The 24,222-nt window shown below is 32.6% G+C and overlaps 1 protein-coding gene across 2 annotated transcripts in view; it reads right to left on the minus strand.

Annotated features, from left to right (window-relative positions):
• The window catches only part of LOC143405136 (rho GTPase-activating protein 29-like), a 60,790-nt gene that overhangs the window by 14,988 nt on the left and 21,580 nt on the right, over positions 1-24,222 (minus strand). The window contains exons 3-15 of one of the 2 annotated variants that reach the window (XM_076863490.1): positions 23,789-23,923; positions 18,846-18,942; positions 18,427-18,499; positions 15,399-15,447; positions 14,871-15,008; positions 13,642-13,706; positions 13,108-13,218; positions 12,933-13,013; positions 12,558-12,746; positions 11,731-11,868; positions 1,383-1,540; positions 712-851; positions 333-437 (exon numbers count right to left, since the gene is read on the minus strand). In XM_076863490.1, the coding sequence (XP_076719605.1) occupies positions 333-437; positions 712-851; positions 1,383-1,540; positions 11,731-11,868; positions 12,558-12,746; positions 12,933-13,013; positions 13,108-13,218; positions 13,642-13,706; positions 14,871-15,008; positions 15,399-15,447; positions 18,427-18,499; positions 18,846-18,942; positions 23,789-23,923 (1,479 nt within the window). Of the gene's footprint in view, positions 1-332; positions 438-711; positions 852-1,382; positions 1,541-11,730; positions 11,869-12,557; positions 12,747-12,932; positions 13,014-13,107; positions 13,219-13,641; positions 13,707-14,870; positions 15,009-15,398; positions 15,448-18,426; positions 18,500-18,820; positions 18,943-23,788; positions 23,924-24,222 lie in introns of those variants that run through there. The other variant, XM_076863492.1, reaches the window with a different exon arrangement.

Here is a 24,222-nt window from a genome sequence, read left to right on the forward strand (position 1 = left end):
TATTACTGAATTTGAACAACATCCAGAAGAGGGAAAAACTCCAGTACATATAGGTACTAAAAACACTTAAAATATCTACAGAATGATTTTAAAAATAGGATAATAGTTTATTCTCATGGAAGATAAGGCAGTGTTATCAAGAAGGGGTACTCAGAGGGCTTCTAATGTATTAATATTTTTAGTGAGGGTTTGTTTCATTCTTTTTCTTGTACATATATGCGTACATTCTCATCTCTATATCTAAGACAGTTCATTATACAAATAAGATAGTTATAAATATACCCGAATTATTATTTTAATATTTTCACTGCTAGACTTAAATATTTATGTACCTGGACTTATAGACTCTGAATCCAAAGATCTAGATTCACTGCTCCCTCCAGTACTCTCAGAGTCACTAACCATCCCACATGTCCATGATCTTATGAAAGAAGAACCTTTAAGAAAAGAATATTTAAAGTCAAAACTTAGCTAACAGGTGGATTTCATAGGGTAAAACACTGACATTATATAAAATGAGACGATTCAAATTTCTTTAACAATGAACTATTAGGGACTTTAAGGCAGACATGGTGATTATAATTGGGACTAGGTCTCATAGAGTTACATTATAAAGCCTGATTTTCTAATTCCAGAGCTCTAGTTCATTTAATGATTAAATGAGCAATCTGCTCCTTCATAAACCTGTATTCTCTTCAAAGTGAAAGGTACCTGTTAGGTCTGCATTGTTAGAGCATCTGTCCTCTTCAATTTTGTTACAACTGTCAGGAAGGCGCACAACATCTTCTAAAGAGTCAGCAGGGCCATATCTAGATGTCCGGGAACTATCAGTTAATGGTTTATTTACATTCCTAAGAAAAAGCAAATAAAGCTCAGCACTAACAATAAATCTACTTTATACCATAGTCAGAAAAATTTGTAGACTTAATAAATATAGAGTAATTAACTAAATATTACGAACAAACTATTACATAGATAGTAGTAATATCTCTTCTTTAAGGAGATATGGATAAAACTTTTATTTGCACAGCTGAAACATGAACAGGAATAGCAACGGTACAGTCAGTAATTCATATTATGGTTAAACTTTTCTAGTATCACTTCAGTGGAAAATATAGGTTAATTTTTGTGGACATTCAAAATGTGTATGATTGTCATTTAACATTCCCAAAGGATTTTTAAGTCTCACAGAACTGATGTCTGTGTCAAAACGGAAAGCTATTCACTGAATGGACTAAGAAATGACAAAATAATATAAAAAAATTCAGAAACTTTTCAAGTTAATTCTATCAAGGTTAGAAAAGATAGCTCTTTATAACAGTCAGAAACTTAGTAAATGTTTTATCTCTAGAAATATATTAATTCTACATATTAATTCTTACCCATCAATTTTTTCTTCTTCAGTTGAATTTGTAGCCTTCACAAATTCACTATACTCTTGGCCTGGATCATAAAGTTTGGCGTTATCACAGAGAGACTGTAAACTGTTTGCAAGGGAGGCAGCCTGCAGGTGCTGCATCTGGAAGAGGTTAACTGTTACCTATAGTTACAGAGACAAAAGGCAGAAACAACTCATGATATACAGAATGCATTATAAATAAATGTACATTGATTTCAATTAATGTACCAATAAAAAGGGCATACAAGTGAAACAGCTCTGAATACCACAGTACGCATGGTATATTGCCTACTTTAATGAAAGATAAAGATTATAAATAAAAAAGTAGTTTTAATCTAATATCTAGGAGTGATCATTTCCTGCAAAATGGTTATTAAATTGTAAAGTTTAAAAATACAACCCATGTCCCTGATGGTTCACAATTTGAGAATCCATAGCTCAATACCCTGATGGTCTGACCATACTGCTTAAACTTACTTGCATGACCATGATCAAGATATTTATAACCAGTGATTTTTAAAAAAAATAACATTCAAATGAATTGCCTGGACATCTTGTTCAATGCAAAGTCTAGATTAAAATCCAAGATTATACATTCCTTATAGGCTCCCAAAGTAATGGCAATGTGACTGGTTCAAAGACCTTATTTATAGAGGAAAGGCATTCTCGAATTTTGTTTCTGTATCAGTTAAAAAGTATAGAAAAAGAATTATATTATACCCAATATGATTATGTACCAATTATGTACAAATTAAATAACTTAATGTAGACAAACAGCTAATACACTGGTATGTAAATACTTAATCTTAAACATCATCAACTATAGTTGGAGGTGAAAGGGATGTGTCAAAGGTAAATGGTTAGCCTAAATGACTTACAAGGTAATTTCAAATCCTCAGATTTTATAATCCTTTTCAATTATTTTTATACTTCTATAAGCTATAACATTAATTAAAATTTGGTAAATTAATGAAACACAATTTTAAATACTCAAAACATTTTAAAGATTTCTGATTCAGATGCAATAATCTCATTATCCTTGGTCTACACTTAATTTACTCAAAAACCCTGGGCAGAATGCACAAATCAGCTATCTAAAAACTCTAAAAAGAAAATGGTAGCAGATAGAATGTAGCAAATAAACCATAATTCAAGGTACATTTTCCTGCCTCCACCCCAATCACATTTTCAGCCTATGCTTGGCCCCTCCTCAAAAACAACTTGAGTCCCAGAAATGTAAACATGATACAGAAAAAACTCGAAGAGAGATCTTCTCTGGTCCAAAGCATATAAAAGGACACGGAGCAGCAGATGTGACTAAAAGCAGGTGATAACCCTGGTTTCTTTGGTGGGTTTGTTTCCTATCCTGCCCCAGTGCCCAAATAAGCACAAATCCCTAAGATGCAATCCTGTGGCAGTAGGTGATGGTAGTAGAAGTGGAACATATATCTAAACTTTGGAGGGAATTCTTTATGACCAGATGAATTATGCTCCAAGGAGTAAGTGGATTTGAAGTTCCTCTTGTTTTTCTTTTTTCTCCCCTTATTTAATGACAGAATTGATGCCGCTGGCTCCCTGGAGGCCAGCAGATTAGGCAGGTACATTTTAGTTTCCCAGTCAGAAGACCAGGAATGGAGGGAGGCACACAGAAGCTGGAGAGAGAATCTAACTAGATCAAATTCTGTTACACTTAAAAAAAAAAAAATCAATGTTCAATACAGGTTATAAACAGGATTAAAAGTCACAGAAAGTAATATTGAAAACATGTAAGATATCATCTAATGCTACTTTTCATACAAAGAATCAGGAAGATCTCAACTCACAAGAGAAAGACAGTCAATAGATATCAACACTGAGGTTAACTCAGACAGTGGAATTATCAGATGAAGACTCTAAAGCAACTATGATAACATGGTCAAGAAGTTAGGAAGATCAATCTTGAAACATGAACACACAGAAGTCTTAGCAGAGAAACAGAAGATCTTAAAAAAAAAAAAAAAAAAAAAAAAAAACCCAAAAGGGAATTTTCCTACTAAAAAATTTACTAAAGGATTTTATAATAAAATGGAGTCAGTGAACTTGAAGTCAGATCCTAGGTCAAAGATGCCCCTCAACTTATGATAGAGTTATTTCCTGATAAATCCACCCAAAGTTGAAAATGTATTTACAACTCACTACAAAGTTGAAAAATCTTAGGCTGAACCATAATAAGTTGGGGACTGTTTGTAAAAACAATTAAAGGGAAAAAGATTAGGAGAAAAATAGGATCATCCAGACCTGTGAGTCACCTGAGTGTTAGAAGAAAGAAAATACTACAAACAAAAATATTTGAAAAAAACGATAGCTAAAACCTTGTCAAAATTTGCAAGGATCAAACATGTAGATTCAAGAAATTCAGTGAGTCCAAATGGAAAAAAACTCAGCAAAATTCATGTGCAGATAAGTCTTAGCCAAACTGCTGAAAAGCAAACACAAAGAAAATCAAATCTTAGAAGCAGCCAAAGAAAAGCAACACAAACCATACAAGGAACAATGATGCAAAAAAATGACTACGAATTTCTTCTGAGAAACCATGGAGGCCAGAGGCAGGGGAACAACATTTTTAAAGTGGAGGGGGAAGAAAAACAACAACTGAATTGTGTATTTAGAACTCAATAAACAGTGAAAATGTTCTTCAGAATTAAGGACAAAATGAAGATATTTTTAGATAAAAGGTAATTTAAAAAAAAATTGTGACCAGCAGACTTGCTATAGAAGAAATGGTAAGAGACATTATGTTTACAGAAGAAAAATGTTAGGGAAGATGGAACTGCAGGAATGAAAGGAAAATAAACAGAAATGGAAAGTATCTGGGCAAATATGATAAACTACTTTCCTTTTCTTCTTTATAATACATACGACTTTTAAACAAAAAATTTAAGACAGCCTGGTGAGATCTATAAAGGATAAACACATATCAACCACAATCCTCAATGGTTAAGGGGACTTGTATAGTGGCAAGTTTTATATATTCTACTTAAAGTGGCAGAATATTTATTCTCCATGAACTCTGAAAAATTAAATACAGTTATCCCTCACTATCCATTTGGGATGGTTTTAGGATACCCCTCATATACCCAAATCTCACATGCTCAAGCCCCTATATAAAATGTCATAGTATTTGCATATAATCTATGCAAACACTCCCAAATAATTTAAGATTTGTAGATTACTTATATTATGGATTATGATGCAAATGCTATACTATATTGTTTAGAGAATGATAGTCTGTTCATGTTCTATAATACAGATGTGATTTTTTTGCTGAATCCGTGGATGTGGAATCCATGTATACAGAAGATCAACTGTTTATACACACACACACCAAACAAACAAACAAACAAACAAAAAACCCCTGCAATTCCTAGTATAATTAACTAAAATATATAAATGTACAATGAAATATAATAAAAATCCAACATATAAATTAAATAGACAAAATATAGATGAGCATTTTAAATTAAAATGTAATTCTGATAAAAGATTAAACAAAGATATTCCATGTTCAAAAGAAAACTGAAAGAACTCTATCAATATTACATAAATTAGTCTAAAAAGCAAGGAAATTTACCAGGATAAGTAGACATTATCATAAAAATGAAAGGATCAATTTGTCAAGATCATACAACAATTATTAATGTGAAAGTAACTAACAGAGCTCAGAATATATAAAAACTGAAAGAACTAAAAATACACAATATGTTCAAGTCTCCAAGCTCTTTTCTCAAAAACTGATGGACATATTTAGAAGTAATCAAGAATACAAGAAATAAATTACACTACAAATCAATAGGAACTGACACTCATGAAACACTCCAGTCAACAATAGAATGAATGCACATTCTTTTCAAGTACACACATGGAATATTCATTATTAATCTTTTCAGAAAAACACCTTTTAGTTTCACTGATTTTTCTTTTTCTTTTTTCAGTTTCATTGATTTTTCTTTTCCTTTTTTCAGTTTCATTGATTTTTCTGCTTTTTATTCTTTCTTTGTTCTTTACTCAATCCTGAGTCATAACAAACCAAAATAAATTTCAAAGAACTGAAATCATGCAAAGTATTTCTTCCACCATAATGAAATTAAACTAGAAATCAGTCTCAGGAAAATATCTAGAGAAATCCTCAAGTACTTGGAAAATTAAACAACAAACTTTACATTATCACTATGTTGAAAATGAAGTCTTAAGGAAATTAGAAAATATTCTGAACTAAATAAACATGAAATTACATTTTAAATTTCTGAGATTCAGCTAAACAATGATATAGGGAAACTTAAGCATTAAATATTTTTACTAGAAAAGCAGGAAGGTCTCAAGCTCCTACTTTTAAGAAACTTAAAAAAAAAAAAAAAAAGGTAAACCAATCCAAAAGCAAACAGAAATAAAGAATAAAAAGAAATTAATAAATCTGGAAAAAGAAAAATCAATGAAAACAAATGTTTTTTATAAAGTAATTTTTTGAAAATATAAATAAAATTTATAAACTTGGAACCAGACTGACCAGAGAGAAAACCTGCCCATGCAAAGGTGGGGAGATAATGAGAAGAGCGGATACAAATGATCCAAATCAGAAACAAGAGGAGAGATCACTACAACCTACAGAGACATTAAGAAGATAAAGGAATACTACAAACAACCCTATACACATAAATTTCAGCAATTTAAGATGATAAGGCCTAATTCCACATAAGTCACAAACTACCAAAATTCTCCTAAGAAAAATAATTAACTTGAATAGGATTTTATCAACAGAGTTGAATATATAATAAAAAATCTTGCTAAAAAGAAAATCCCAAGGCCAGATACTTTCATCAGGGAATGCTACCAAATATCTAAATAGGAAATAACATATTTAATATAAACTCTTCTAGAAAACAGAATAGGAGGGAACTCTTCTCTACTCATTTTATGAAACAGGAATTACCCTAAACCAAAACCAAATAGAAAATTAAAACAATGCACCTCAGAGAGAGGATTAAGCTCCAGGATATGTAAGAACTCAAAAAACACAACACCAAAAAAACCAAATAACCCAATTAATAAATGGGCTAAGGAACTGAATAGACACCTCACAGAAGAAGAAATACAATTGATCAACAAATATATGAAAAAAATGTTCAATATCTTTATCAATAAGAGAAATGCAAATCAAAACTACTCTTAGGATCTCATCTCACTTCAGTCAGAATGGCAATTATCAAGAATACAAGCAACGATGCAGGCTGGGGTTGTGGTTCAGGGGTACTATGCTTGCCTTGCACGCATGGGGCACGCATGGGGCACGCATGGGGATATGGGTTCAATCTTCAGCATCACATAAATAATAAGAATAAAATAAAGGTATTGTATCCATATAAAACTAAAAAACAAAAAGGATACAAGCAACAATAAATGTTGGTTGAGAATGAGGGGAAAAGGTACACCAGCTGGTGGGACTGCAAATTGGCAACCATTATGGAAAGCAGTATGGAAATTCCTCAGAAAACTTGGAATGGAACCACCATTTGACACCATTATCCCACTCCCACAGTACAGTGACGCAGCCACATCCATGTTTATACCAGATCAACTCACAACAGCTAAACTATGGAACCAACCTAGTTGTCCTTTACAGATGAATGGATAAAGAAAATGTGTTATATAATACACATTGGAAAATTACTCAGCCTTAAAGAAGAATGAAATGATGGCATTTGCTGGCAAATGGATGGAGCTAGAGAATATCATGCTAAGTGAAATAAACCAATCCCAAAAAACTAAAGGCCAAATGTTTTCCCTGATATGTAATGCTAATTCACAATAAAAGGAGGGAGCTAGGCAAGAATAATGTTACTTTAGGTAGAAGGGAGTGAAGGGAGGGGAGGGGATATGGGGTTAGGAAGAACAGTAGGAATGAACTGGACATTATTTCCCTATGTGCATATATGACTACACGATTGGTGTGATTCTACATCATATACAACCATTTATATATGATGTGTCAAACTGCATGCTACTGTCATGTATAACTAATTAAAACATTTTTTTTAAAAAAGAAAAAAAGATATACCAATATCTTCTAATATAACAAAATATTAGCAAACTGAATCTAGCTATATATAAGAGGAACAATACATCACAAACAAGAGGCGCTAATCCCAGGAATGCAAGGCCAGATCAACACTCAAGTAACAATTTAATTCACCACACTAATGGGCTAAAAGAAGATAGACCACATGATTACATTAAATGATATAGAAAAATATTTTATACATTCCAACATTTATTCATGATAAAATTCTCAGCAAACTAACAAAAGGAAAAATTCCTTCATCAGACTTAAGGGTATCTTCAAATATCTTACAGTATCACCATATTTAATGGTGAAAGACCTAAATATTTTTCCCCCTGCTGGAGAATAAGACAAGGATGTCATCTCTTACCTCTCTTACTTGACAGTGGGACCCCATTCAACAGGGAGCCCCATCTAGTGCAATAAGAAAATAAATAAACAAAAGAAATGCACACTGTAAAGGAAAATATAAAGCTGTTCTCAATTGCAGATAATGTGATTTTCTACATAGAGAACTCTAAGAATCTACAAAAGCTCCTAAAACAAAGTGAGTTTATCAAGGTTGCAAGAAATAAGACCAATATAAAGAAATTAATAATATTTCTAAGTATTATTAAACAATTGGAACTCTCAAGTGTATGTGTACAAAAATCATTCACAATAACACATATACAAGATTTAAATTCAACAAAATCTGTAAAAGATTTATATGTTGAATACTACAAAATGCTGATTTTTAAAAAAACAACAACCTAAATAAATGGAAAAATATATTCATGTATTTAAAAAGATGAGACATACACAATCAATTCTCTATAATATCATCAAAGAATTAATAAAATTTCAATAAAAATGTTAGCAATATTTTTTTTTGTAGATAAACACAATCTGATTCTAACATTTTAATGGCAAGTGAAAGGATTTTAAACACAAACAATTCTGAAAAAGAATAAAAAGTGTAAGACTCAAAATACCTGGTTTTAAGACTTGGCTTAAAGCAATTGAATCAAGATATTAGGGTTTCTGCAAAAGGTTAAACAAATACATTAATGGAATAAAGAGGAGAGTCCAGAAACTGACACACACAATGTGGTCAAGTGATTTTTTTTTTTTTTTTTTGAAGATATAAAGGCAATTCAAAGGAAATGGCACAGTGTTTTCAACTAATGGTATAAGAACAAGTAGACATCTATATTAACCATGTTTTTTATTTTCTATATTATATAATTTGATGTCTAAAAAAAAAAGAATGCTGGCCAGGGAGAGACTGCTCCTTATTGAGATAGACAACTCTTAAAATAGCCAAGGACTCAGTGGGGATGACATACTTCACATGCAAACCAAGGAGTCCCAAGTTTGTAGCCCCAATCGACTCCCGATCTAACTCTTACCTCAAGCCAACTATTTTGACCCTGTATTATCCCAAGGTCAGGTATCAAGCAACTAGAGACCATCCCTATGTCCAAAGCCCACCAGAATTATTCAAACTAGCCAATTCTAAATTGTTACTTTGCCCACTCTGCCTCTCCTGAGGAAACCCCAATAAAGACTCTAACTTAGCTTTCCTTTCACTCCTGCATCTGCCTGACAAACCTGCTATGATAAGTCCCCTTCTCTTCAGAAAATGTAAGCAATAAATTCTTCTATGAATGGCATTGACCACTCTGTGTTGGTACTCAATCACTTCCTTAAGTTGAAATTCCACAAGTACAATTTTAATATAACATCTAAATGCTAAAAATCAAACCTCAATCTATACCTCTTATGAAAATCAAAAGGAAATCAGTAGAGAAAAGGGACCAGAGGAAGGGAAGAAAGAAGGGAAAAGGCAATTGGTAGGGAATGATATTGCCAAACTATTTTGTTATATTGTATGAATGTATGAACAGTTCCCTCCTATTCCTACCATATGTACAGTTATAAAGCTCCAATTTAAAAAATGGGTCACTTTAATGGAAAAAAAAATAAATAAATAAAAAATGGAAAAAAAGTAAATCAAAATGGATTATCTATCTATCTATCTATCTATCTATCTATCTATCTATCTATTTTGTGGTGCTAGACTGAACCTAGGGCTTTAGGCATGCAAGGCAAGCACTCTACCAACTGAGCCATATCCCCAGCCCTGGATCATATATCTAAATGTACAATAACACAATTTTGTCAGGCACCATGGTGCGTGCCTATAATCCCAGCAATTTAGGAGGCTCAGACAGGAGGAGCCTTGCAAGTTCCTGGCTAGCCTCCTATCTTAGTGAGATCCTGTTTCACAATAAAAGGACTGGGGTTGTAGCTCAGTGGGAAAGAGCCCCTGGGTTTAATCCACAGGTTAAAAAATAATTAATAATAAAATCCATAAAATTTTTAGGAGTAAACTTTGTGACCTTAGGTTAGATGAAGTTTCCTTATCCTTAGATATAACATCAAAAACATGACCCATAAAAGAAGAAAATAATAAGCTAGACTCCATCAAAATTAAAACTTTTTCCTCTCTGAAAGACATTGCTAAAAGTATAAAAAGAAGCTGTGAACGGGAGAAACTACATGCAAGCTCAACAACAAAAAAACAAACATCTCAATAAAAAATTAAAGATATGCAAAATACAGATTACAAATGAGCCCTTTAAAAAATTAATATCATTAGTCATTCTGGAAACACAAATTGAAGCCAAAATTAGATAACACTACTCATCTATTAAAACAGTTAAAATTTAAAAACAAGAAATGACAAATGTCAAGGACACAGAATAACTGGAATTCTCATGCACCACTGATTAGAGTCACTCTGGAAAATAGTTTGGCAGCTCTTATTAAGTTAAACATTCATTTAGCATACCAACCAGTAAACCCACTTCTCTGTTATTTAAAATAATGCAAACATATTTAACAAAAGCCTGTAAATAAATATTCTTGTAGCTCTATTCATAATTACCCCAAATGAGAAACAACACAAATGTCCAACTGATAAATGAATAAACACTGTGGTACAGTCATATAATGGACTACTATTCAACAACACAAAGAAACAACACAAATGTCCAACTGGTAAATGAATAAACACTGTGGTATAGTCATACGATGGACTACTATTCAACAATACAAACTACTTATATATTAATAACATTGGTGAATTTCAAAGGCATTAGGCTGTGTAAAAGAAGCTTACTTCCAAAGGTTACCTACTATACGATTACATTTATATGACATTCTGGAAAAGAATTTATTTATTTTTTTGGCACTGGGGATTGAACTGACCAGGGTCTTATACATGCTAGGCAGATATTCTACTGCCAAGCTATATACTTTCTGAGCCCATTTATTTTGACATAGGTTCTCACTAAGTTGCCCAGGCTGGCCTTGAGTTTGGACATCCTCCTGCCTCAGCCTTCTGTGTAGCCGGTATGGCAGGTATGTACCACTGCACCTGCCACAACAGTATATACATATGTATACGTGTGTGTATTTTTTTTTTTTTTTAAACTGGGGATTGAACCCAGGGGCACTTTACCACTGAGCTACATCACCAGCCTTTTTGAGACAGGGCCTCACTAAGTTGTTTAAGACCTTCCTAAGTTTCCCAGGCTGGCCTTGAACTTGCTATCCTTCTGCCTCAGCCTCCTGAGTCACTGGGATTATAGGCATGCACTATAGTGCCCAGCAAAAGAATATCTTTAAAGTGATGAAATTGTTCTGAATCTTGACTCTGGTGACAGGTACAAAAATTTATTTGTGTGTTAAAATGTATAAACTGTATGCCAAGAAGGTTTTGAATATATAAATATTTTACAAAAAAAACATTTTAAAGAGATAATGAAAACAAATGCAGGCTGAATGCTTTGTCTTCAAATATATCACCGCGTACAATTTTAATATTTAGTTTTACTCAAATTTTGAAGAATAGATCTCTCTTCTGTCACTTAGCTCACAGAAGTTGCACGGTTAAATCACATTTGTCAACCAAGGCAAAAAGACAATGGTTTAGAGCAATTTCAAACTCTTACAGTTCAGTTTTAACCAAGTAGATCATGAATCTAGGGGACATGGAAGGGAGACAGATCAAAAATAAATCAAACTATGTCACTAATGAAAATGAAAAGCCAATCTTTAAACATGTTCTAAAGTTCTCAGAATTTAAATCTCATAAGAACCAACTTATCAGGTATCTCTCTCCCTTCTGCAGATAAGATGACTTTTTCCCTTCCACATTGCCTTTAAAAATACTGAAGAAATCACTTACAGCTTTAAGGGTAAGATCACACTGGAAAACAAGTGTCCTGAGTTGTGTTAAAATCTCTCTTTTGGTGTTTTCTAGATCGTTTCGTCTTTCTTCAACATTTGTTACACAAACTTTGTAGAGTTCATTTGCTTCTTCTACCTTCAGGAATACCACAGGAGAAAAATAAAAAAGAACATAACACTGATAACCAGAATTTACATTTTAAAATAAATACTTATTGTAGAAATAGTCTATGTTTTAAATGGAAAACTTCTAAATATAACAAATAGTAATCATTCTGGTGAGTGACTCATGCATACTTAGCTTTAATGAATATTTAAGCACAATTTATAATTAGTAGATTGTCTATAAAGTAAGTGTTCACTTCTATTTAAATTAGCATTTTCTATTTTATTTACTGTTTCTCTTGCAAAATTTGTTTATTGAACTATATTTTTAATAAATAACACAAAATTTTAGTTTATACTTGCTAGTAGGTGCTGGAATTAGCACTTGCCTAAAAGGTGAAATTTCTGAAAAAAATCAAGTAAAAAATATTAAACTACTGCTTTAAAATACTTCTTTAACAAATGAAACCCCAAATTCTTAAGTCTCTTAGCATAGTCATTCTCAAGTATGGATCTCTACCAGCATTGCTGGGGAACTTGTTAGCAGAATATTGTTTGGGTCTCACCCTTGACCTACTTACTCTATACTCAACTCTGAAGTGGGCCCAGCAGGCTGCTTGAATAAGCCTCCTAGATAATCCCAAAATATATTACAAGTTTAAGAACAAACCCTTTGCAGATTATTGCTAATTGAATTTTCAAATTACAAAAAAATATTACTTTTTGAAGTGCTTCCTCTTCCAACCTTCGCTTTTTTTCTAGTTGCTTATTGAGATTTTTTGCTAATCCACCACTTGAGCACTGATGCTCCTCTTCTGCACGAAACATGGAAGATTTTGCTTTTTCATATTCATCTTGACGTTGTATGCATAACAATTTTGCCTTCTTGAGAGCAGTTTCTGTTTCAAGCTATACAGAAAACAGTAATATTAAACCAAGAATTTGAAAGAAACCCTACCATAAAAGTTTCTTTAGCATATTCAGGAAGACAGTTAAATAGTATTTTAGAAAACTAGAGTAAGGTAGATGTTATATAATATAGATGATTTTTAGATGTTCACAAACAGGTACATGAAATTCCAGTATAATACTAACCATTTTATTTTGTTCCTGTTTCCAAAGTTCCTTTATTTCTTTCCTTTGTTTTTCCATTTCATTTTTCCTCCCCAGTAGAGGCTGTCAAGGATATTTTAAAAAAAGAAAAAGAAAAAAGTTGTTTTCTAAAGATATGCTATTAAAAAAAAAATCGTACATATATAAATTATTTTACCTGTACAAATTTGTTGGCTTGGAGAGCTGCAATTGTTTGTTGTAATAGGTGACTGTTCTTTATGTCATTGAGGAGAGCACTGGTAAATAGAGACTGTAGTGGCATAAACTCCTAGAATTTAAAATTAAGAAGTAAATTATACATTATACATTTACTAGAATTATACATTTACTAGAATTCTAGATGCACATAGTGTTCTTCAAAAAGAGAAACTTAAGTTTAGATTTTTTTCTCCCAGAAAAATGACTATATAGGAACACAATTTTGAGAAAAATACTAAAGAAAGTTAATTATAAATTAGAAAATTAGCAGCCATCACACTAATCAATATTGGTATAAAATTGTGAATTTTCTAACTTTTTTCATAATTAACAGCCATATAAATTTAAAAAGATTTTATTTGTCAATAAAAAGATTGGCAATTAAGTTTTTTTCCTCTTTTAATTGAAATTTTATGATTTTACAAGGCACTATCTGGGAGCTCATCTGACTAATCTCCTGTGATAGAACCCCTAAAATTCACACAACACTTACCTGTAGTCCAATGTTAGCTCTAGTTGCTTCTGCCAACTTTACAATATTTCTGGTGGACTCCAATTCTGAAAAGATTAAAAAAGGTATCAGAAAGCAAAATTAACTAATTTCTTTCCTCCATTCTCTATTTATATTTCTCCAATTGAAAAGTGATTACAAGCTAGGAATAATGGTGTGTGTCTGTAATCCCAGCAGCTTAGGAGGCTGAGGCAGGAGGATTGCCAAGTTCAAAATCAGCTTCAGCAATTTAGCAAGGTCTTAAGCAACTTATCGAGATTCTGTTTCAAAGTAAAAAATAAAAAGAGGTTGGGAATGTGCTTCAGTGGTTGAGTACTTCTGGGGTTTAATCCCTGGTGCTCCCCAACAAATAAGAAAAGAAAAAAGAGATTACACATACTAGTGTGCATCCTGATAAAATGCAGTAATTCTTAATTTTAAGTGCTCATCAGAATCAATTGGGAAACTTTTTCAAAATACACTTCACTTGACTTTACCTCTCTGAGAAATGGAACCTAGGCCTTTGTACTGTCCTTTTTAAAGATTATCCGAGTGATTCTAATTAGCATTCCCTATTAAAAATAAATAACACAGTGGAAAGAGCACAGGCTTTGCTAGATTCTATTTTCTTCCAGTTATGCTCTATGACCTTAAGTAAATCTGATATATGACCTTAGGAAAATCACTTATTTGTTTTATCTGTAAATGGGGCTAAGAATTCTTGTCTTGCCTACTTCCCAGGGTTTTGTAGGACTAAATGAGATAATGCATATTAAAAAATTTTTTCAACTATAAAATTCTAGGTAATATTAGCTGTTAAGATGTTTCTTCGAGCTGGGGCTGTATCTCAGTGGTGGTAGCATATACTGTGCTTGCCCAGCCTGCATGATGTGCTGGGTTAATCCCCAACATAGGCTGGGGGTGGGGATGTTTCTTCTAAGCTTTCACTGCCTTCTGCTGAAGCATCTATTGTTGCATTTATCTCCTTTAACCATGTTATCTGATTGTATTTCTTTTCACCCTTTAGAATGTGACTTCTAGGTCTAACGGTCGACCCACAGTAACTGTTCAACTAGTATATCTAGTGTAAGAAAAGTCTATTTCAAGAAGAGAAAATGAATAATGAAACAACTAATTTTTTATCATAAATACTTAAGTCTATAGAAAATGAATCATAAACAATTTAGTTCTTACACTCCATAGTTAATCAGATGCTCCAAAAGACAACTCACCCAGATTAAGCTTTTTTTCAACCCATGTCACTATGTTCTTTGTATATTTTGACCATGTTTTAGCATATGACAAGGCCAATTCAATAGAGTCAGTATTTTTTAACAGCACATTGTCTAGTTCTATAGGAGAAAAATTTCCTGAAATGAAAAATGTCAAAGTAAGTATTTTTTAAATATAGTCTATAATAATTCTAAACAAAGCAGCATTCAGACAAATTTATAATTACAGGGCACAATTTAAACAAAATGATTTCAAATTATAATATATTTTATCTTAATATATATTTCTATTATTCAAGTTACAAGCCTTATATTCTTGATAAGTCTACATCATCAAATTATTTATCTACTCAACTGGGGTTTTCCTCTTAAGTTTTGTACATAACACTTTATATGTCATTATGCACTAAAAAATGAGTATACTAGGTACAATAGGTTACTAATCAAGAAGAGATAAAGTAATCCAAACCACTTATTGAAAGAAACTGCAAAATGTTTAACAAAAGTTATAAGTACATTGAGTATTACCTTTTTCACTGGATGACTCGACTGAGTCCACAGAAATATTTTCAAAAGACTTTACAACATGGAAGAAAAAAAATTTAAGATTAGTGCAGAAGACAACAAATCTCTGCTTCAGAAAATTTTCACCCCAATTTGTTACTTTGACATAATTCCTGCCAAAGAATTTCAAGTATTTAAAACCTTTCAAAGGGCCTGAGAAGTCTGTTTAAATACCAGAACACTTTCTAAGAATTACATGGCTTTTTACCACAAAAGGTCTTAAGCTCCAAGCAAGAATGAACGATCTCATTGTTTACTAACAGCATAAGTGAACATGCATGAATCTATGCAAAACTTTAAATTCTGCATATTCCTAAATATCAGGAAGTCAAAGAAGTGATCTAAATAGATTGCTATCTAAATAGAAGATATAGATCTGTCTTGTTCAGCTCATCTTTTACCATTTTATTATATGATAAGCACATCCTTGAAAATCTGTTGGACAGCTTAGTACAGAACTTTCTGTAAAGGTACAAATATGTAATATCCTATATGGTAGCTATTAACTACATTGTAGCTACTTACTTGAACATTTTCAAATTATTTATTTATTTATTTGTTCATTCTAATTTGTTATATATGACAGCAGAATGCATCTCAGTTCATATCACACATATAGAGCACAACTTTTCATATCTCTGATTGTACACAAAGTAGAGTCACACCATTAGTTTCTTCATACATTACTTGAGCATTTTAAAAGTATTTATTATGACTAAGAAGCAAATTTTTACTTTTATTCAATTATTAATTAATTTTAAAGAACTAGATGTGACTAGTGGCTACCATATTAGCAGGCTAGAACACTACATCTATCAAAATTGTTAAATCTTACACATATTTGATCTACTTGGTTGGGCAATACAAGGTATATAGGGATTCAATGCAAAAGGGATCAAAAAGATGTGGGTCTCAAGTCCAGCTCCATTATTCACTTTATGACATGGGATTAGACATTTAAATTCACCTAACTTTAGTTTGCCCTTCTGTAAAATGGAGATAAGAACACTATATTCATAAGGCTGTTTTAAGAATCAAGATTATATAATGTTATTAGCACAGTACAGGGTATATAGTAAGCACTATTAAAATGAATTGCAGCTATTATTTTTAAATTATATTTTTCAAAAACCTTCATCAAAGTAATTTTATTATTAGGATTATATCATCTTGAGCTTTTTAATCTTAATCTCCAGAAAAAATTAAAACTTCAAAAAAAGAAAAACAAGGCACAAAATTTTTTAAGAAGGGGAAAATTATTTTTCTATTAAAAGTCAGTATAGTATGTGCCCACATTAGAGAAGCAGGAATAGGAAATATGATTCATACCTAAAATTTAAACTGTTCAGAGCCCTGCTACACATGTTAAAGTTTTACTATCTTCTGAAGAATCAGTAACAATTTAAAAAGGTAAAATTGAGGAAAAAAACATGAATAACAGTAAAATATTTGACAATTTTAAGACTCTTCCTTATTCTTCATTTATCAATGGATGATTTTAGAAACAGTCCTAATCATTTTTGCAATATTATAATACATGTACACCAAGTGCTTTAAGCATTCATGCTTATATTTTGTATCATTTAAAGAATGATCTTAGATTTTCTTTTGGGGGCGTTGACAGTACCAGGGATTAAACCTGGGGTACTTAACCACTGAAATAAATCCCCAGCCCTTTTTATTTTATTTTATTTTGGTTTTTTGGTTCTGAGGATTGAACTCAGGGACACTTACCCACTGAGGCACAACCACAGCACTTTTCTGTATTTTATTTATAGACAAAACCTCACTGAGTTGCTTAGGGCCTCGCTAAATTGCTGAGGCTAGCTTTGAACTCCAGGTCCTCCTGCCTCAGCCTAACAAACCACTGGGATGACAGGCATGTGCTAAACACTCCTGGCAGCCCTTTTCATTGTTTATTTTATTTTGAGACAAAGTCTTGCTAAATGGCTGAGGCTAGCTTTGAACTTGTGCTCCTCCTACCTCAGCCTCCTGAATTGCTGGGATTACAGGCACACACTACCATACCAGCTTAACTTTTTATATTATTTTTATATAATACAAGTACCTGGCACATTTGTGGAAATCCTTTTTGGATCTGATCAATCCTTTTTTTGTTGTTGTGGTACCAGGGATTAAACCGAGGGGCACTTAACCACTGCACCACATCTCCAGCCCTTTTTTTAAATTCTGAGACAGGGCATTGCTAATGGATCAGATCATTTTTAACAGAAATTATCAACACATGTCCCTGAGGGAGTATGTTTAAATACCTTTCATTAAGTGAAAAAATAATCAGTCAACTGAAAATATTCCTACTATTATAGATCTTTTTTTAAATACCTTTATTTTTTACTTATGAATATGCGATACTGAAAATCGAATCCAGTGCCTCACATATGCTAGGCAAGCACTCTATCATTCAGCCACAATCCCAGCCTCCACTATTATAGATCTTTATTATTCCAAAGAAAATTTCCTTCCAATTAGAAATCATAACCCCAATCCTATGACAAAAGTATAGGGATGCTGGTAGGGAGAATTAAGACCTACAGGGTTAACAAGTGTTTCCTGGCAAAACCAAAACAAAACAAAACAAAAAACCCAAATTGTATGATATGTGAGATTACCACCCTCATTACTTTTTCCATTTCCCCCCGCCCAAGTTTCACCAGTCTCAAAATCTGTGCCAAAGTCCGTAGGGAAAAAAGGTTAAAAATCCCTTCTAAAATTTTAGACCTTATACCATATGGATTCATTGTATGTTATAAATTATCAGGCACGCCCTTTTAAGTTCAGTCCACTTAAAAAGTATTACCAAATACTGCTCCAGAAACTGATCATATTTTAAATGAGTTGATCTGGTTTTCTTGCCATATTATGGTAATTTATAAACTTAACTATGAAGGAGTAATTCTGAGATTAAGATTAGAAAATAAATGAAATGCTTAGTTAAAAATATAAAAGGCTTCACTCAGACCAAACAACTTACCTTATTTTCCCGAGAAACAGGCAGTCGTAACAATGCATCATTGCTTACATCTCCCATAAGGAAGTTTGTAAGGCTATCCAGGGAGGTTAAAAAAAAAAAAAAAAAGACATATTATTATGCTTCTTTGTCACAGGCTTTACAATCATATCATCTAGGACAATCTGTTTTAAGGAAGAACATGATTAAAAACTCCTAGAAATCTATTCACATGAATCAGTTACTTGCAAATGAATGTAGCTTCTAAATAGTTATAAAGACACCTCCAAATACTTTAATAGAACAACAAAGAATGTGTCTTTTTCAAAGTTGTGATAATATGTTACAATAGTTAATATTTTAGTTTCTATGAATTGTACAGGCAATATATATACTGAAACACACTTAGGCCCAGTACCTTTAAAAGACAGTCCTTTACTTACACATTCCCAAAGGTAAATGCCAAAGTTTCAATGGAAGAAAACACTTCTCGGAATAGATCTTTTTTGTTTTCTTCATTAACTTCTGTAAAATTCACAGCTGTAGGGAAAGGTTTGTTACAATAAATGAGGGAGACAATATTTGAATATAGATTCATACAAAATCATTTACTCCTTTAAAAATTTACCAGTACTTCATTAAGAGATTCAGAAAGTGAAAAGGCTATACAAAACAAGAGGATATTCGGGTATTCATTCAGGAAATCATAAAAATCAGTTGCATGAAAGTAGTTGGCATTCCAAACTCCCTAATCTCTGCTTTACATAATTTGACACATATAAAAAGTTACTTAGTGGGAAATCAATCTGTCTTGGAGGCAGAGTCTGTTACACCAGACCTCTTTATCAAGAGTGTTCTGTGCTATTTTCTTTTGCTTACTGCTTTCTGGTATTTTTAAAAACAGTTAAAGACACTATGGCTCACAGAAATCATTAGGAAGCACATATTTACTATGAACCACCAATAACTGAAATTTTATATACATTTATATATTTGTATATATAAAACCTATAACAAGATATCACATTTTTTAAAAATCCAGTGCTTTAGAAAACTTAAATCCCTATTTATTTATAGTTGCTCAAAATAGGTTCTTGGGCCCTGAGATCTAGGTTAATTGACATAGAGCTGTCTTTTGTTTATAACAGAGACATTTTGCACTTTGTTAATGCAAATTATCAAACAACTAAAACAGTTTCTTCTAACTTCTATACGCACCCTTGATAAAAGCCCAAACACAATTTACTAAGACAAAATCTGAAGGTTGAATTGGCTTTTTTCCTTTAAGTAAATAAACCATGTGACTCAAGCTGGTAATAAGGCAAATAGTTCCATGTATCCTACCCTCTCTAGTATTCATACCAGTAAAGTGCAGGTAGAGAAACCATGTGGAAAAGAAGCCATCCTCTCTTTTACCAATCGTTTTTAATCTTGGATGGGGATTCTTTTTTTTTGTTTGTTTGTTTTTTGTTTTTTTGGATGGGGATTCTTAAAAACAAAGTCAGCCCCATCACCAAAGATTCAGATTTGAAAAGTCTGTAGCAGCTGGGTGCAGTGGTACATGCCTGTAATCCCAGTGGCTTGAGAAGCTAAGGTGGGAAGATCCTGAGTTTAAAGCCAGGCTCAGAAACTGAGAGAAGTACTAAGGAACTTAATCAGACCCTGTCTTTAAGTAAAATATAAAAAACGGCTGGGAATCTGGCTCAGTGGTTAAGCGTCCCTGGGTTCCATCCTTGGTATCCAAAACAAAAAAGGCTAAAGTAAGGCATAGATATTTTTCAACAGCTCTCCCAGGTGACACTAATATGCAAATAGAGTTGGAAAGCAAAAACTCCTACATTGGGATGAATTAAACCTCAAGCCTAAAATTTTCCTGAAATTACAATCAGATTTGTGGAGGGTGAGGACAGTCCATACATTTCATCACATTCTTCTAAATATCCCTAATACAAACAAAAAGAAAAACTTAAGAATCATTGCAAATGATTTTTAAAATAGTCTTAAGACTTCTATTCTGGCCAAGAAACAGGTTATAATTAAGCCTGAAACAATTGAAAAAAAAACCTGTATGAAATTTAAAGACAACATTTTTCAAGACACTGGATTATCAGGCAATAAAGGACAGTAATCCCTAAAAGATAAGAAACACCATGGTAAGCTTACAACTGCCCACTTTACTGTCTAATATTACAAAGTGTGGATTCACAAGCAAAGGAAATTACAGGGGGCAGGGGGAGAGACACGAATGGACACAACCTTGTTTTATAATTATGAAGGAGTCAGGTCATCAAGAGGACCTAACAATTCTATACATTTGTGTATCCAATAAACAGAGCTTCAAAATGCATGAAGCAAAAAGTAAGAAAGCTGCAACAAGAAACTGACAAACTCATAGTGATAGCAGAGATTTCAATAGCCCTCCCTGCAACTGACAGAACGGAAAATAAGTGAGAGTAGGAAGATCTGATACTATCAACCACCTTGACAAGACAGACAATTATAGAGCACTCCACTTAGTGACAGCAAACACATGTTCTTTTCAAATGAATATTTACCAACACAGGCCTTATTATGGGCCATAAAACATGTCTCACACTGAGTTTGAAAGTATTCATATCAGACAAAACACATTCAGTGACTACCTGGAATTAAATCAAGAATAAATATAGAAAATCTCTGTGAAATTTCCAAACACCTGAAAATTAAATTTCAAGCTTCTAATTAACTCATGTGTCAAAGAAAAAAAGGAGAAATTAGATCAAAATTTGTGAAAGAGGAGGTGGAGAATTATAAGGGGAATAAACATTGCCATCACTATAATGATGTTTTGACAGGAATGTGCATTTGTCAGAATTTAACAATACATACATGTATTTGCTTGTATATGTGTAATATATCTCTGGAAAGATGTAAAAGAAAGCAGTAGTAGTTATTACTTATCTAGGGAAAGATATGGGTAGGCAAAGAGGCTGAGGTTAAAAAAAAATGTTTATTGGTGAATACCCTCTCTCACAATTTATATTTACTTGTGTAAATGAACTACATATTAAAAGAATCAAATTTGAAAACATGAAATTCTATATTCTTGGAGGTATAATTATAGCTTATTTTTCTGACTGCCATTTTATAAATAAAGAGCAAAATACAGATCATGAAAAACCTAAGTAAAACCTCCTTCTCATTTAAATTATGAATTAAAACTGACCTAAATAAATGAAAATATGACTACTAAATACAGCATAAATTCCTGAGTTCTGAAAATGTCTTTATCTGCTTCAAAGATAGCGTGTATCTCTCTTGCCACATTGCAAATATTTTGTCAGACTGAACTTCCTGCTTGGAAACAGGAGGAGACACAGGAAATACAAATCACTACTAAAATAAATGGGGGAAAAACTAAGAAATTTTCTTCTCAACTTATGACAAGGTAAATGTCATATGAACAATAACAAGTAAGGGGAATTAAAGATTGCAATTTCTCATTTCTTCTGCATAAAAAGTAGATGCACTTCATGCATTCAAATCCGAGGAACACAAACAACATTCTGTGTTCTGTATTGTGGAATGGGTTATTTGTTTTTGTTTGAGCAGTCTGGCAAATATGAAAAATGCATTTGATGGGTAAGAACTCCAAAAAAGTCAAGTGCTTAGGTCACTGTTGTTTTTTAAAATGTAATCAGATGATTAAGACTAAAATGATCTAAATGATCTTCATACTTCTATAACTCTTTTATTTTACCATACAAGAGTTTTTCTTAACATTTCTCTCTAAAATAAGCATAACAAAAATGTACATTTACAGATTTCTGCAAAGATTGAAGTATGCAAAGCACTCAGATTGCTTGGGACAGCAATCTATTACTTTTAATGTCTATTAAAAAATGGTTTCTACCTATACCTTGACTTTCCAGCTTTTGAAAACTAGATTATCATTACATCAAAGAATTAAATAAGCTCTGATCTCCATTTTGCAGATCACTGAATATTTTTCATTTACAATATCAATATATTTTTAGGGGGCTTCAACATTAGGAGTAGGGACAGGGAGGAAGCTTTCATTTAAAAACATTCAAACCTACTCCAAAGAACAGGTTTTTTTAAGTTTTCTAGTCTCAAAAATTCTTGCTGAAAGAGTAAATTTCACAAGTAATCTTCCACTTTTAAAGTTTCATCCAACGCAAAAGTAAAACAGTAACAATCCCATGTAACGACAGTCATGGTGGGAAATGATATTCAAAAGATTACTTTAGCTCAAAGGTAAAAAGATCTCCAAGGCAATTGAGAGACAACTCTCTTTGTCTGTTTCTGGAATGTGGACACCAATCACACAGGCACTCCTTCCCCAGGACATCCTGACTGCACACAGTAGCCACTGACAACAATTGAACTAGGTCGCTATTTCCAAGCATGGAAATTTTACTATCTATAGACACAAATTTCCCTAAGTAGAGTTAAATGGCACTTGTAAACAATCTATTTTAAAACAAATTTGGTTAGTAGGCACATTTTTAAAAGCCACAGAGAAGCTACCCACTTTTCCCACTTAAAATTATCTACCACCCATACAACATCAATTCCCAAATCCACACCTTCAACTCCAAACTTCTCCATAACCCCTAATCTGTTCAACTTGTCTTGTTTTGTCAATTGACATCCATCCCTGCTAGACAACAATCAACAACCTACCACTACCACATCCCAGTTTTTGCCTTAAATCAGACCTTCAATCCTTATCTTGCTCACAACTTCTAAAAATCTCCTAATTGACCTAAATAAATACTCCCTTCACTCTCAATTCTTATATGTTGCAGCCCAGAATAATTTTAACAACTTTGAGTGGCAAGTCATTTAACTGGGAAGTCCCAATTCTTGACTGTTTTAGCACACATATGCTATGTGAGTGTTCACACACACACACACACACACACACACACACACACATTTAGAGGAAAAACTTATTCTACAATTTTCATTTTCAAATTTGAAATAAGCCTTGTTCTCCACTTGGTTCCTTTTACAAACTGGAATTGCTACAATTGAACATTTTCTAACATCACTTGTCCTCACATAACAAAGACACATATTGTACACTAATAAACTACCTCAAAATATCATGAACTCATTCATAAAGTGCAATTTTTAAACATCACTTGTTTGGTTTAAGTTAGTAGTTTTACAATGTTCACTGACAAAGTTTTCATTTTTAAGAGGAAGAAACTGTAGGTGTGACTTAGTGGAAGTATTTAAATATCCAAGTATGCATAACTCTTTATTGATACACCTCATACAAATGCCATCAGAGGAAATGGTTATACAGTCATTATGAAACAGAATGCCTCACTGGAGACTTTTTGGCCAAGCTACCCTTTTAACATATCATGCTTACCTTTCACTTTTGCAGTAAGCATTTCTGCAGCATTTTGAAGATCGACAGAATTGAGGTTCTGATGCTTATTCATTACAGACTTTAAAACATGGAGAAGCTCATCCAGACGTATATAAATGACTTCTTTAAAACAGTCTTAAAAAGGGAAAAAAAACATTTGTTTCCAAAGAAAAGTTCTGGAAATCCAAGCTACAATAGATCACATGAAACACATTTCAAGTGAAAGGCATTAGAAAGCATTCCACAATTGTTGCCTACTACACATTCACTTCTAATTCTACTACTGCAGTTATGTTATCTTTAGAAAATTCTTAGTCATTTTAATTCATTAAGGATTTCAAAGACTTTCACAATTATGGTCAATTTAGCACTACCTTTTTCAGTTTTCTCAGTCTACATATGCTCTCCAGATTTTCCTTGAAACACATATAAGG

The sequence above is a fragment of the Callospermophilus lateralis genome, chromosome 7 (genome assembly GCF_048772815.1).
Source record: "Callospermophilus lateralis isolate mCalLat2 chromosome 7, mCalLat2.hap1, whole genome shotgun sequence".
In the NCBI taxonomy this organism is placed as follows: Eukaryota; Metazoa; Chordata; class Mammalia; order Rodentia; family Sciuridae; genus Callospermophilus; species Callospermophilus lateralis.